Source organism: Oryx dammah, unplaced genomic scaffold (assembly GCF_014754425.2).
Source record: "Oryx dammah isolate SB20612 unplaced genomic scaffold, SCBI_Odam_1.1 HiC_scaffold_18, whole genome shotgun sequence".
In the NCBI taxonomy this organism is placed as follows: domain Eukaryota; kingdom Metazoa; phylum Chordata; class Mammalia; order Artiodactyla; family Bovidae; genus Oryx; species Oryx dammah.
Window position 1 is genome coordinate 60,752,280 of NW_024070202.1, and position 13,681 is coordinate 60,765,960.

Sequence of the window (13,681 nt, forward strand, 5' to 3'; positions counted from 1 at the left end):
GCATTATCATTGTGTCTAGTCACACGTAGCCTAGTGACTGTCATCTCTGACAGCTCCTTAAGAAACTCATGAAATAAGAGAATCACCTGGCCCTCTGAGCCTGTGTTTTCTCATCTATAAAATGAGGAAAGTGGAGAGAGCTGTTAAGACTCCCCCAGCATTAACCTAATTCTATTTTAAAACCTCTTCATTTTTGATGTTCCAGTTGCTATATCTTTGTCTCTCTTACATGTCCTACCTCCCACTAGAAGGTCAAATAACATTAGGAGATAACAATTACAACCTTGGCTCAACTCTGAGTTTCTCTAAATGAGGAAAGGGGCAGCTCCTGCAGGGCCCCTCACATGAAACTACAAAGTGTTATAATTCAGCCTTGACCATATTTAGCCACCATTTATACTGAAAGATATGAGACGGTCACAATTTCAAAATTTGTAAAGCATTCCAAATTTAGCATTTTGCCTGAGTAAAAAAAGAAGCAGATCAGGTGGAAGGTCAACTGGAAATTTTCCTCTCTTCCGTTACACTGGGGGCATGAAACAATGTTTATGTAACTGGTTCCAATTCAGACACAGCCCAGGTTTCAACCAGTTAAGATGTGGTAGTTTCCATATTATTTACCCATTTCAACATCACTGAATATGCATACTCCCTTCTAAATTCATGTGACATCCTCTTCTTTGAAATACCTTCCCATCTGCCAACAATGTTTATCCATCCGTCTGCTCTGTCACATCCACATTTCAACTGTCATAATCTTTGCTCATCCTGGTTCTCTTATTAGACCCTTAGTTCACACAAGGCAAAGACCATGCCTTCAGTTTAGTTCAGTTCAGTCAGTCATGTCCAATTCTGCAACCCCATGAACTGCAGCACACCAGGCCTCCCTGTCCATCACCAACTCCCAGAGTTTACTCAAACTCATGCCTATTGAGTCAGTGATCCCATCCAACCATCTCATAATCTGTTGTCCCCTTCTCCACCTGCCCTCAATCTTTCCCAGCATCAGCGTCTTTTCAAATGAGTCAGCTCTTCGCATGAGGTGGCCAAAGTATTGGAGTTTCAGCTTCAGCATCAGTCCTTTTAATGAACACCCAGGACTGATCTCCTTTAGGATGGACTGGTTAGATCTCCTTGCAGTCCAAGGGACTCTCAAGAGTCTTCTCCAACACCACAGTTCAAAAGCATCAATTCTTCTGCACTCAGCTTTCTTTATAGTCCAACTGTCACATCCATACATGACTACTGGAAAAACCATAGCCTTGACTAGACGGACCTTTGTTGGCAAAGTAATGTCTCTGCTTTTTAATATGCTGTCTAGGTTGGTCATAACTTTCCTTCCAAGGAGTAAGCATCTTTTAATTTCATGGCTGCAGTCACCATATACAGTGACTTTGGAGCCCAAAAAAATAAAGTCCGTCACTGTTTCCATCTGTTTGCCATGAGCACTCAGCAATGTTTGTTATGTTGATTTCACAAATGATGCTTCTCGAGCAAATTTTTGTTAAAAGTTTCTATCAATACAGTTTGATTGGGACATCCCTGGTGGTCCATTGGCTAAAACTGCACTCTTAATGCACAGGGGCTAAGTCAGAGATTCCTGATCAGAGAATTAGATTCCACATGCCACAGATAAAAATCCTGCATGCCACAACTAAGACCCAGTACAGCCCAATACATAAATAAAAATATTTTTTAAAATATAGTCTGACTTATGGTAACCCTAATAACCCATGGAATTACACTCCAGAGAGTAATCCAGCCATGGCCCCAGAAAGTCCCATGAGTCAGTGGCCTGGAGGACAGTTGCCCTCATGCCTTTCAGTTCAGTTCAGTTCAGTCGCTCAGTCGTGTCTGACTCTTTGCGACCCCATGAATTGCAGCACGCCAGGCCTCCCTGTCCATCACCAACTCCCAGAGTTCACCCAAACTCATGTCCATTGATTCAGTGATGCCATTCACCCATCTCATCCTCTGTTGTCCCCTTCTCCTCCTGCCCCCAATCCCTCCCAGCATCAGAGTCTTTTCCAATGAGTCAACTCTTCGCATGAGGTGGCCAAAGTACTGGAGTTTCAGCTTTAGCATCATTCCTTCCAAAGAACACCTAGGACCGATCTCCTTTAGAATGGACTGGTTGAATCTCCTTGCAGTCCAAGGGACTCTCAAGAGTCTTACATCAGAGTTATCACCAGCAACCTTTTTACAGGGCAAGCATGGCACACAGTCCTCTGAGAACAGTGTTGCCTACTGGATAAAGCAGATCCATAGTGAATGATATAGGTCTGTCATCCTTCGCATTTTCTTCTGAAGTTTCTCAAGATTCCTGCAATTAGATTTATTTCTTGTGATAAAATACTTCTTGCCTGCTGGTCCCTATGAAAATGCAAATAGATCACCTAGTAGTGGGTAGTCTTACTGTGGGCATGGATTCTTAAAGGTTAGAAGCATATAAGGAAAAATAAAGGTTGATAGCACTTGAAAATAGACAGACCTGTTTGTCTCCCAGCCACCTATGACTCATCTTACCCTTGGTTCAGCCATGTTCAGTTGACTACAGGAAAATGTGGTTGACATGGGATTCCTGGTTACACGAGGGCAGGGCAAGCAGTGTGCATGCAGATAACTAAAGAGTGAGCTATCAGACATCCTTGAGCTAAGAGGACTCGTGGGCTTATGGGTTCCCCCAAGGCTCTGGCTTTTCTGAGACACATTTGGTTTTGCTACCAAGAAGGATTCATTTTCTTGTTCCGCCTCTCAAAGCCTCTGGACCCCAGCAGATCACTGGACAGGTCCTTATTTGTAATAGGACAGCTATGCGAGAGACATCCACTTGGAGAAAGCACCCTGTACCATCAGAGAGGGGCAATGCCATTAAACAGAGCTCAGCCAGTGCAACGGGCTGTCCAGTGTATAGAGGACATTTCAGCTGCCTAATATTACTTGAGATGGTGAGATCTTTTTCCCATCACCTGGCCATCACTCGGGTTTGAAGTTCTGGTTGCCACAGTCTTTTCCATCCTGTAAAACTGTTACTTCTGTTCAATAACATTTCATGAAATATTGACATTTTGGTGAGACTAGTCAGTGAGTGGGATTCCCTGGTAGCTCAGATGGTAAAGAATCTGCCTGCAGCACAGAAGACCTGGGTTTGATCCCTGGGTCAGGAAGAAGCCCTAGAGGAGGGCATGGCAACCCACTCTAGCATTCTTGCCTGAAGAATCCCATAGATAGCAGAGTCTGGCAGGCTACATTCCATAGGGTTGCAAAGAGTCAGACATGACGAGCAGCTAATACTTTTTTCCCATCAGTGAGCAATTACTATCTACTGTGCTTGAATTTTTGAATGACTGTTTAGAAGCCATAGGAGCATACTGAGATCACATTCATAATGATGGGATAGGTGGTACCCCAGGGCTGTTCAACACTCAGTGTATGTTCTGTTCACCATACAGGTATCTTAGATCTCAACTAGACATGTGTGACCTTCGAGAAGTTCTCAATCCTTCTCAGTGACCATTTTCTTATATATTTTTTAAACGTTGTACTTTATATTATGGTTGATTTACAGTGTTGTGTTAGTTTCAGCTGTACAGAAAAGTGATTAAAGTGATTAATTATACATATTCATATATCTATTCTTTTTCAGATTCTTTTCCCAATATTGAGTCCATTTTCTTATCTTTAAAGTAGTAGTAAAAACATATACTCTACTGTATTGAAAAGAGGATTAAATGAGTTGATGAACAGCAAAGTGCCTGACACCAAACCCAGCACATAATTGAGGTGCACTGGTGATCTCCTCTTATTTTTAAGTTGCAGATGACCCCAGAATGTTAGTATGAAGGCAGTAAAATACAGCATTTACAGTCAGCCCTAAGTTCAAATCTCAGCTCAACTACCTACCCATCATCTATAGAATTTTAGACTAGTAAAGGTTTTCAAAGCTTCATTTTCTGCATATAGGAATAATGATGATACCTACATCCTGAATTTGAGTAGATTAAAATAAAGAATACATATGAAGTACCTTTTGTAGTATCTGGCTCATAGTAGGTATGTTATCAAGGGTAACAGTTGTTGTTAGCATCTGTAATGGAGGATTTGAAAAAAAGAAGCAGCAAGGTTACAGTCTCTTGGATGCCTCTGTGTGTTTTCTGGTCTTTTCCTGTTCTAGATATTTGGATGAAGATGAATCCACATTAATAGAGGCAATGGTTAATTGCCTCCTTGTGCCCTGCACCTGTCCCGAAGCAGCCAATTACCATATTCTTCTTTTTTTCTTGAGGCTTCCAACGGGATGTGTCAGTTCTAATTCAGTAGACCTCTCTTTTCAGTGCCTGGCTCAGAGAGGCAATACCGCATACACATTTGGGGATATATCATCTGTGTGAACACTCAGACCTTAACTACATGGCGAAAGCAATCCAGGAGGGATGGGTGTAGGTATTATTTCACATTCACTTGAACCAGTGCCAACAAACTTCCACAGTTAATTGTGTCTCAGAGACTTTCTCCTGGAAAAAAAACAATGATTATGCAGACTTCTAGCTGTTGCTTAGACTCCTTTTTTTCTTGAGTTTGCATCCTCTACAGTCATACAATATATCAAGCAAATGAATAGGTATATACCCTCCCACCCTAAGTCTCCCTCTCCCTTCCCAAGTCAGAGCTAGTCAATCCACCTTTTCCTTGCAATTCCAGTAGTATAGGAGGAAATGGAAGCTGTATATCATAGTAGTTGACTCTCTGGAAAAGCACACTCCAAGTTAGGGCCAAAAGTGCAAATGAAGGGAATCGGGGGCTAGGGAACCATAATCTGTGGAAGATTTTTCTGAATGGGTAAGGTCAATCCCCAGGAAAATTATGGTCTTCCTTCAATCTCACAGGTAATGCAGGTGGTGAAGGAACAGGTTATGAGAGCTCTTACAACCAAGCCTAGCTCCCTGGACCAGTTCAAGAGCAAACTGCAGAACCTGAGCTACACAGAAATCCTGAAAATCCGCCAGTCTGAGAGGATGAACCAGGAAGATTTCCAGTCTCGCCCGATTTTGTAAGTTACCTCTGACCTCTGCCTTCTCAACAGCTCTGATGCACCGTTTCTAGAGTGAAAGCCTATCACCCAGCTGGGCTGTGTTGCATGGAAAGCCAATGAAAGATCTCTACTCAATTCCTGAAGTCTCAGCAACTCCTTGGGAAAGGCTGGGCAGGGGTGGGCTATGGGGAGGTGGAGACAGGAGGTGCTGGCAGGAGAATCTAAACCAAGAAGTGACCCAATTACTGATGAGTCCTCTCAGGATTTGCAGCTGAAAAGACTGGAAACTTTTCTAATACTTGGGACAATCTCTTTTGTTTTATCCATAAAGCTATATTCTATGTAGGCACTCTGGAGTGGCAAGATGTTCTGCTCCAGCCAGAATGAGACTTAGTGATAATTAAAACAAGAGGAGCATTGAAGTGTCATGAGTGGGAGGGAGCGTGAGCTTGAAAGGGAGCGACCCACTGTCTCCCTGCCCCATTGGCTCTGCTTCGCATCAGAGCATCTCATGTGGCTATCAGCAGAACATCTCTTGTAGCTATCAACCCAGAGGCCTCGAGTGAAGAATCAGGGGGCTCCTTTTCACAGGACTTGGCATCAGGTGCACTTGCAATGATTCTGTAATTTCATCTCCATCTTTATGATGTTCTAAACCTGAACATGAACACTGTTTTAGACTGTTGTTTCCTTTATCTTTTCTTAGTATTGACCTGTTTATCTTCCTGTGTCCTTTTCTTAGAACTAGATCAGTTTTGTTACCTTATACTTCATAGGAAAGAAAATAGGAAACAGGATGGGAAGTAAAGGTGTTTGACATTTACTCTCATTCTTCCCTCAAAAGACTGAATGTGGCTTCTTCTGAACTTTCCTATGAAACCATCCTACATCCTTGGTGTCATGAAGCACCTCTTCAACATCTCTCTCTCTCTCTCTCTCTGATTTTTCCTTTTCTTTATCCCTGCTTTCTGTTTCTTGCTCCAATATATCTGAAATGTTTAGTGCTTGGCGATTTGCAAAGTACCTCCTCGTGTTCCTTATGCTATATCGTGTCCTCACACCTGTGTGAGGAAGGCAGGTCTTATTTCTACTTGAGGACAAGAATATAGTCTAGAGAGGAAAGGACCTTGTTGGCAAGTGTAGGATTCAGGACTTGAACTCCAGCCCACAGATCCCTTAGCTAATTCTTCATTTCCCCTACCAGAGCTGCTTTGCCGAGTGCAAGGCTAAGATGAAGTTTTAAAAAGTGCACAGAAAAAAACATAGCCAAGCTATAGCATCTACTCTGTGTTTGTTTTCAAGCCTTAAGAAGCATCATTAGAAGCTGCAGAGCAGAACTGTGGGCTTTTGTGGGGATGAGGTCAGGCAGCAAGGGAGGGGAAATGCTTCCTCAGGGCCTTTGGTGGCTCATGCATGCTTAGCCGCTCAGTTGCATGCGACAGTTTGGACCCCATGAACTGTACACTGCTAGGCTCCTCTGTCCATGGAATTTCTCAAGCAAGAATACTGGAGCAGGTTGTCATTTGCAGTACGTTGCCATTTCCTCCTCCAGGGGATCTTCCTGACCCAGGGATCAAACCCACATCCCCTACATCTCCTGCACTGGCAGGCGGGTTCTTTAAAACTGAGCTACCTGGGAAGCCCCTTTGGCAGCTCACATCTGTGTAAAACCTAAGCCGTATCCACATCAAGCAGCAGGCAGCACTCCTAAGAGGCAGAGCTGGGGTTTTGCTTTGGTCATCAGCTATTAATAGAAGAAAATAACAGCCCCTGAATACCAAGCAGAAAGAGCTTTGAATAAACAGCTGACTCCTCAGAGATGGAGTTTATTTCTTTTTTTTAATTAAAAGAGTTTGTTATTGAAACATAGTTGACTTGCAACGTCATGTTAGTTTCAGGTGTACAGCAAAGTAGTAGATAGATAGATAGATACTTGTTCACATTTTTTCCCTTATAGGTTATTACAAAATATTGAACATATTTCCCTATGCTATACAGTGTGTCCTTGCTGGTTATCTGTTTTATGCATAGCAGTGTGTATATGTTAATCCCAAACTACTAACTTATCCCCTTCATCTGCTTTGGTAACCACAAGTGGCCATGTCTGTGTCTGTGGGTCTATTTCTGTTTTGGGTATAAGTTCATTTATATCATTCATTTTATTTTTTTAGATTCCACATATATGTGATATTAAATGATATTTGTCTTCCTCTGTTTGACTTGCTTCACTTACCATGATAATCTCTAGGCCCATCCATGTTGCTGCAAATGGCATTATTTTATTCTTTTTTATGACTTAGTAGTATTCCATTCGGAGAAGGCAATGGCACCCCACTCCAGTATTCTTGCTTGGAAAATCCCATGGATGGAAGAGCATAGTGGGCTGCAGTCCATGGGATCGCAAAGTTGGACACGACTGAGCAACTTCACTTTCACTTTTCACTCTCATGCATTGGAGGGGGAAATGGCAACCCACTCCAGTGTTCTTGCCTGGAGAATCCCAGGGACGGGGGAGCCTGGTGGGCTGCCGTCTGTGGGATCGCACAGAGTCGGACACGACTGAAGCGACTTAGCAGCAGCAGCAGGAGTATTCCATTATATCTGTGTACCATCTCTTCTTTATTCATTTCTCTGATGCAGTTTCTCTCTTGCAAGGAGGGACAGAGGCCCTTTGCCCCATCCTGGGACCTGCAGTACTAAAATGTTGGATTTCATAATGTTTGTTTCAGCAGATGTGTGAACACAAGAAGATTTTATTATGCCTTTTGACAACAATTCTTAAAGCCTAAAAAGAGTCTTAAGGGACCACTTAAGTCCAAAAGGCCAAGTGATTCTAAATTAATGTTTGACCATGACTTTGTTCCAAATAAGACTGTTAAGTGCTTATCAAGTACAAACATTTTGCTCCTGCTTTGACTTCATATCTGTACGTCTCAAGGCTCTGCAATGACGTTCTGAAGTTTCATTTCCCTTGCTTTCCCTTTATTATAAGAAACTCTTATCTTTACATTTATTATTATATACCTGTATAGAGAGAAGCTATGAAAATACAAAAGAAATCTGTGTGTATATACATTGGCATCATCACTTGGGCTTGGGACTAAAAAGCACCATGGTCCACCAGAGCTCTAGTAAAGTCATAAAAACTTGTCAGAGCTATTTCATGGGGGAGGTCATGAACCGGCCTGGTCCCTATCCTGGCCCCTGAAGTAGGCAGGAGGCTACCAGCCTCCAGCTGCTTCTCCAGGGATGCTCTGTCTGTTAGAATGATCTGCTAGACAGGAACTCATTGCTGTAGTTGGATGAAATCTAAATGCTGCCACAGTGGCTCATGGGATAAACCCACACAAAGAAAACGCAGAGAACCATGTATGATTGCATTCATTCATTCATTCACTTAACAATCATGTATTGAGTAACTCCTTCCTGCAAGGTCCCGAGGTGCTAGGACAGGCAGAGAACCAGAGACACTTGGCTGTCCCTGTGCCAGGCATTAAAGCTGAGATTAGCAGGGATTATCAGGGACTGTGCCAGGTGAGAGGAAGCGCAGAAGGATGGGTTGTCACAAGAGCACATAGGAGACACATCTAACCCAAGCTTGGGGCTTAGGAATTCATACTTTAGAACTGAAAAGTGATGTTAAGGTCATCCAGTTCAAGCTTTTCATTTTGCAGACTGGGCAGTGGCTGGGCTGAATGGTTGATCTCTGGTGCAGAACGCTGCTGACCATCCCCTCCCCCTCGCCTGGCTGCTGCACACAGCATGGAGGCAAATCTCAGAGCCACGAAGATTCCTCGAGGCGTGCATCTCATTTTTATAAAATGTTTATATTTCCTGAGAAGAAAAATGCAAGCTCTGGGTGAACAAATATTTTGGAAGACTGTATTCAGTGGGTTGAAGAAGCTCTGTTTTCTTTCTTAGCTCTTGACTAATTATTTCAGAAGGAGGTATTTGTTACTTTCTACTTCGTGTGACTTTCCTACTGCTGCTGCTGCTGCTAAGTCGCTTCAGTCATGTCCGAGTCTGTGCGACCCCATAGACAGCAGCCCACCAGGCTCTCCTGTCCCTGGTATTCTGCAGGCAAGAACACTGGAGTGGGTTGCCATTTCCCTCTCCAGTGCATGAAAGTGAAAAGTGAAAGTGAAGTCGCTCAGTCGTGTCCAACTCTTAGCGACCCCATGGACTGTACCCTACCAGGCTCCTCTGTCCATGGGATTTTCCATGCAAGAGTACTGGAGTGGGTTGCCGTCCCTTTCTCCGTCGTGTGACTTTATGGGGAGGATAAGTTCATCCACACAATTGATCTGAATTAGTGGATATAAAAAGCTCAAAAAGTCCCCAAATAGATCCTTTGCCATGATGTTGGGGGGAGGGGAGCTGCAGGGACAAACACCATAGAAGCAGAGTAGCAGATGTGAAAAACGCAGACCCAGGAGCTAACAGACCCGGGATCAGATTCCCAGGCCATCGCTTGCAAATGTGGCTCCTCAGTCAAGTTCTGTCACCCATTCTAAACCTGTTTTTCTCATTTCTAAAAATAAGTTGATAAAATGTCTACATTGTTGAGTTGTTCAGAGGACTTAGTGAAGTAATACATGAAAAGCCCTTAGTATATGCCCTGCACTTAACAAACACTCTGAGAAATAGTCACTCTTATTATGAGTCGATAACCAGAATTTAGCAAGTTGTCTCACTGTCAACATAGAAATGGTAAAACCGACACTGTGAATATATTCGTTTACACCTCATCTTATCCTGGAGTGTCCAGTACAAGTAGGTGAGGAAGAAAAAGGAAAAGCAGGTAGAGCCAGAAATATGGCTTCTGCCTGTCCTGCAAATCTACATCCTTGTTAAAGACTGGTCACAAGCATTGCTCATGGCTTTCACAGCCAATGCCCCTGTTCAGTGCAGCCTCTGTTCTAGATGAACACCAGGTCCAGGAAAGGAGGCTCACCAGTCTAGTGGTACTGTCTGTCCTCTGCGTATGTCACTGGCCTCATTGGGCTTAGACTTGGAATTCTCTTCTGGAAACAGTGCTAGACTTTGAACTGCTCTTCACACACTCACTTATTCTATCTTGTTTAATCTTCCTCCTTTTATTTATTTACAAAGCTTTTAGCTAGAAATAGAGGAATATTTATCAAAGCAGAGCTAGTGAACCCATGACCTTGACCTCATTGACGCCAAGCTGAGAATGTCAAAGCCCAATTTCAGCCCATGGTTATTACCAAGATTCCCCCAGAGGTCATATCTCATTCACAGAAACACCATGTAGGGATTACATATGTTTTCCTAATATGAGTGAAGTCTGCAGCTACTGAGCCCATTTGCGGGAAAGAAGAGGACATCACTTACAAAAAGGAAAAAAGTTATTCCATTTCCCTCAGTGCCTAAACATGTTTTGGGGTCCTTGGGCTTCATAACAAGAAAAGGTAACCTTTGTAGCAGCAGATCCACTTATTCTGACAGTCCATCCCCAGAGATGGTTCATAACGGAAGGTGCTATGATGACAACATCTGGCTCTTACACTAAAAATCATAAATCATCAAGTTCTTTCAGTTATTCCTCCTTTTGGTCCTCATCTCTGCATCTTCATCTCCATTTTAATAGTTAACTCTAACCTAGGAAAACTATCCTTTAAAGATGCATCTCTAACCTAAGAATTGACGAAGTTCCCAGTTTCTCTCTCCCATGATTTATCCACCTCATTCCCAACCTGAAGCCAGGAGCAGTGATTTATTGCCATGTGTGACTCCCTTGGCTATCTCCCACCTTCTTGTCCATTCAGAGCAGGGTTCATCGAAGCTGCAATTCTGAGTCCATTCTACAGAAACTGAACGCTGATAATAGGTAATGTTAGTAATATGAATGCCTGCGATGAGACCCTGTGAGACCCACACCAGAAAAGCAAATGCACATAGAGCAAACGCACCAAGCTGTACCATTGGGGTGAATATCCACACTCAGCTTTAAAACTGGTCAGATGGAACGGGATCAAATGCCCTGGTATTTGAGGCCATTTAAGTCCAAATATGTATTAACAGCTTACTAGCATACCTGGTTAGATGGCCAGATCCTTTCATATCACTTTTTATTCTTTATTTTTTTTTCTCAGGAGTAAATAGAAGCAGTTTGCACAAGAAACACTTGATTGTGTACTCCTGTTCAGGGCTTCACTTCTGTAAGCTATTTCTCCATCTGTGAGATGGGACTGGTAATATTAATACCTGTTCCCAAAAGTCAGGGCTTCTTTGGTGGGGAGGAGAGAAGGGTATTAAATGAGCTACATTTGCCTAGTACACTACCTGGCTCATAGAACACACTGACTGAATTTGTAGGGCCTTTCATACCTGGGAACAAAGATTGCCTACTATCCAGAGGGAGTCCAGAGTTAAGGCTGAAGCTTATGAAAAATGTGAGCCTTGACTACAGTGTGTTACGGGCACAAGAAATGTTTGTCCTGAGGAAAGGCAAGAATATTATCTAAGCAAATCCAGAAACGCTCAGCATTCCTGCCTAGCGCTTACAGCTCGCTTATACTCACACTGTCCCCTTTGGAAGGAAACATTCTTGTTCCCATTTTACAGATGAGGAAGGACTTAGAGGAGCTACATGAAATCAAGAGCAGAGCCTAGATGGAAATCCTAGTCTTTTGAGTTTGAGTCAGTGCTTTCAACACTGCTCTGAGGGCTAGACTGTAGGTCTCTCTATACATCCTCAACTAGAAAAACTCTAGTTTTAATATACTCAAATACGAGGGTGCTACCTAAAATTTCACAAGATAAAAAAATCTCTGCTCTTGGGAAAAAAAAAAGGGTTTACAACCCACTGTACTCATTATTATATCTTTACAGTGTAGTACTTCTAAACCTAAATTACATTGTATTAGCCTGAGACAAGATGCAAATAATCCTTAATTTATGCCCTCATTATCCCAATCTCTATGGGCTAAAATCTCAGATGATATGTTATTCCCCTTTGTAAGTGGTCCTTTGCTTCACCCGACACTGTGTGCTGTACAATAGTCACCACGTGGTTGTCCAACACTCCTGTTTGATCAGACCACACATGTAGTCTAGGAGTTTATCTATCTGCTGTAAGGAGTAGAATATGACCAGAGATTCATTGTCTCAGAAGAACTAAGTGAATTTTTGCATAAATTTGTATCTGTGACTTTATAAAACAAGAGACAAAATGTCTCTGGAGACATCGGTCTAGAAAAACGTCACTGAAGTGATTGGGGCTCTTGTGGGTATTCTGTAAACGTCAGAGAATCTATACAGTTACTACAACAGATAACCCTGTTTACTGATGCTTAATAAATGATTCTCTAAAGCACCAACCTAGGAGGTCTGGGGATGTTCAGGAAAAGATGGAGCTTTTATGCACCTGCCCTCTCTGCCATGATGCCCTTTCAGCCAAGTGCTATTCTCAAGGTGTGTTGTAGAATATGTGTTTATCCTTTCACAGGGAACTAAAGGAGAAGATTCAGCCAGAAATCTTGGAGCTGATCAAACAACAACGCCTGAACCGCCTCGTAGAAGGGACCTGCTTTAGGAAACTCAACTGCCGGCGGAGGCAAGGTATTGTTTCCAGACCTAGCAAGGAAGAACAGTGGCCTGCTCCCTAAGGAATCACATGGGTAAGGGTGTTGGTTTAAAGGTCGGCTAAGCAGCATTGTACTCAGAACAAGAATAGCTGTAACTTATTCCAGGTAAGTTTTAATTTCCCATATAGACAGGAAGAATCAAAATCTAAAATCAGCAGAAGACCCATTGAACTGAAGAGTCACCTGAACCATTTCATGCCTCATGTCTGCCAGTAGTGGTCCCACAACAGCTAACATTACTGAGTGTTTACCATGTGCCAGGCTCTCACTTGACCCATGTTAATGCATGTCATCTTCCCAGTAACCTTATGAAGTAGCTACTGTGATTACACCCAGTTTACAGATAGATAAACTAAGGCAGTGAGGGAAACTAAAGCAGTGGGGTACAAAGTAACTTGCCCAGTCACAGAAGAGTAGGGATTTAAGCTCCAGCATCTCTATGGCCATAATTTTTAATGATTCACTACGCTGTCAGGAACGCTAGCATCCACTGTCGGATTTGATCTTGGAATTTTCAGCATAGATGGCCCTTGTTTTCAAATCCTCATACTGATTCTCTTCCAGGTCAGAATATTTTATTCATAGTATAAGTAACAGTGAACCAAGGTGGGATAGAATCAGTTTTCATAATCTTGCAAGAGAAATTTCTGAATTGTCTCTATAAATTTTAAGCCCAAAATATTGAGTCCAAATAGGTGCCATTAAACTAGTTCCAGTAGATGGGAAGTATGTCCAGCTGTCTCTTAGCCAGGAAGATAAACTCCTTTGATTGCTTTCTTGACATATGGCTCATTGCAAAGTCAAGGTATTTGTATCATACTGTCCTAGAAACAAATAGAAAATAAAATTGAAATATAAGATTCAGGGAGAGGTGAAGAGATTGGGGAACAGTCAGGAAAAAGAATAAGCATTAGTAACTGTACCAAGAACAAACATCAGTTATGGCCCTGGAGAAACCCTGGCAGATGTTTTTGAAACCTAATGGATGCCCTGCTTAGTCACAGCGCCCGTCCACTAATGACATACATCACTTCATGTT

At 42.6% G+C, this 13,681-nt stretch overlaps 1 protein-coding gene across 4 annotated transcripts in view; it reads left to right on the forward strand.

Moving 5' to 3' along the window:
* Positions 1-13,681, forward strand: part of ELMO1 (engulfment and cell motility 1) — a 568,433-nt gene that overhangs the window by 522,084 nt on the left and 32,668 nt on the right. For all 4 annotated transcript variants that reach the window (XM_040260178.1, XM_040260181.1, XM_040260177.1 and 1 more), the window contains 2 exons: positions 4,887-5,050; positions 12,504-12,616. In XM_040260178.1, the coding sequence (XP_040116112.1) occupies positions 4,887-5,050; positions 12,504-12,616 (277 nt within the window). The remainder of the gene's footprint in view (positions 1-4,886; positions 5,051-12,503; positions 12,617-13,681) is intronic.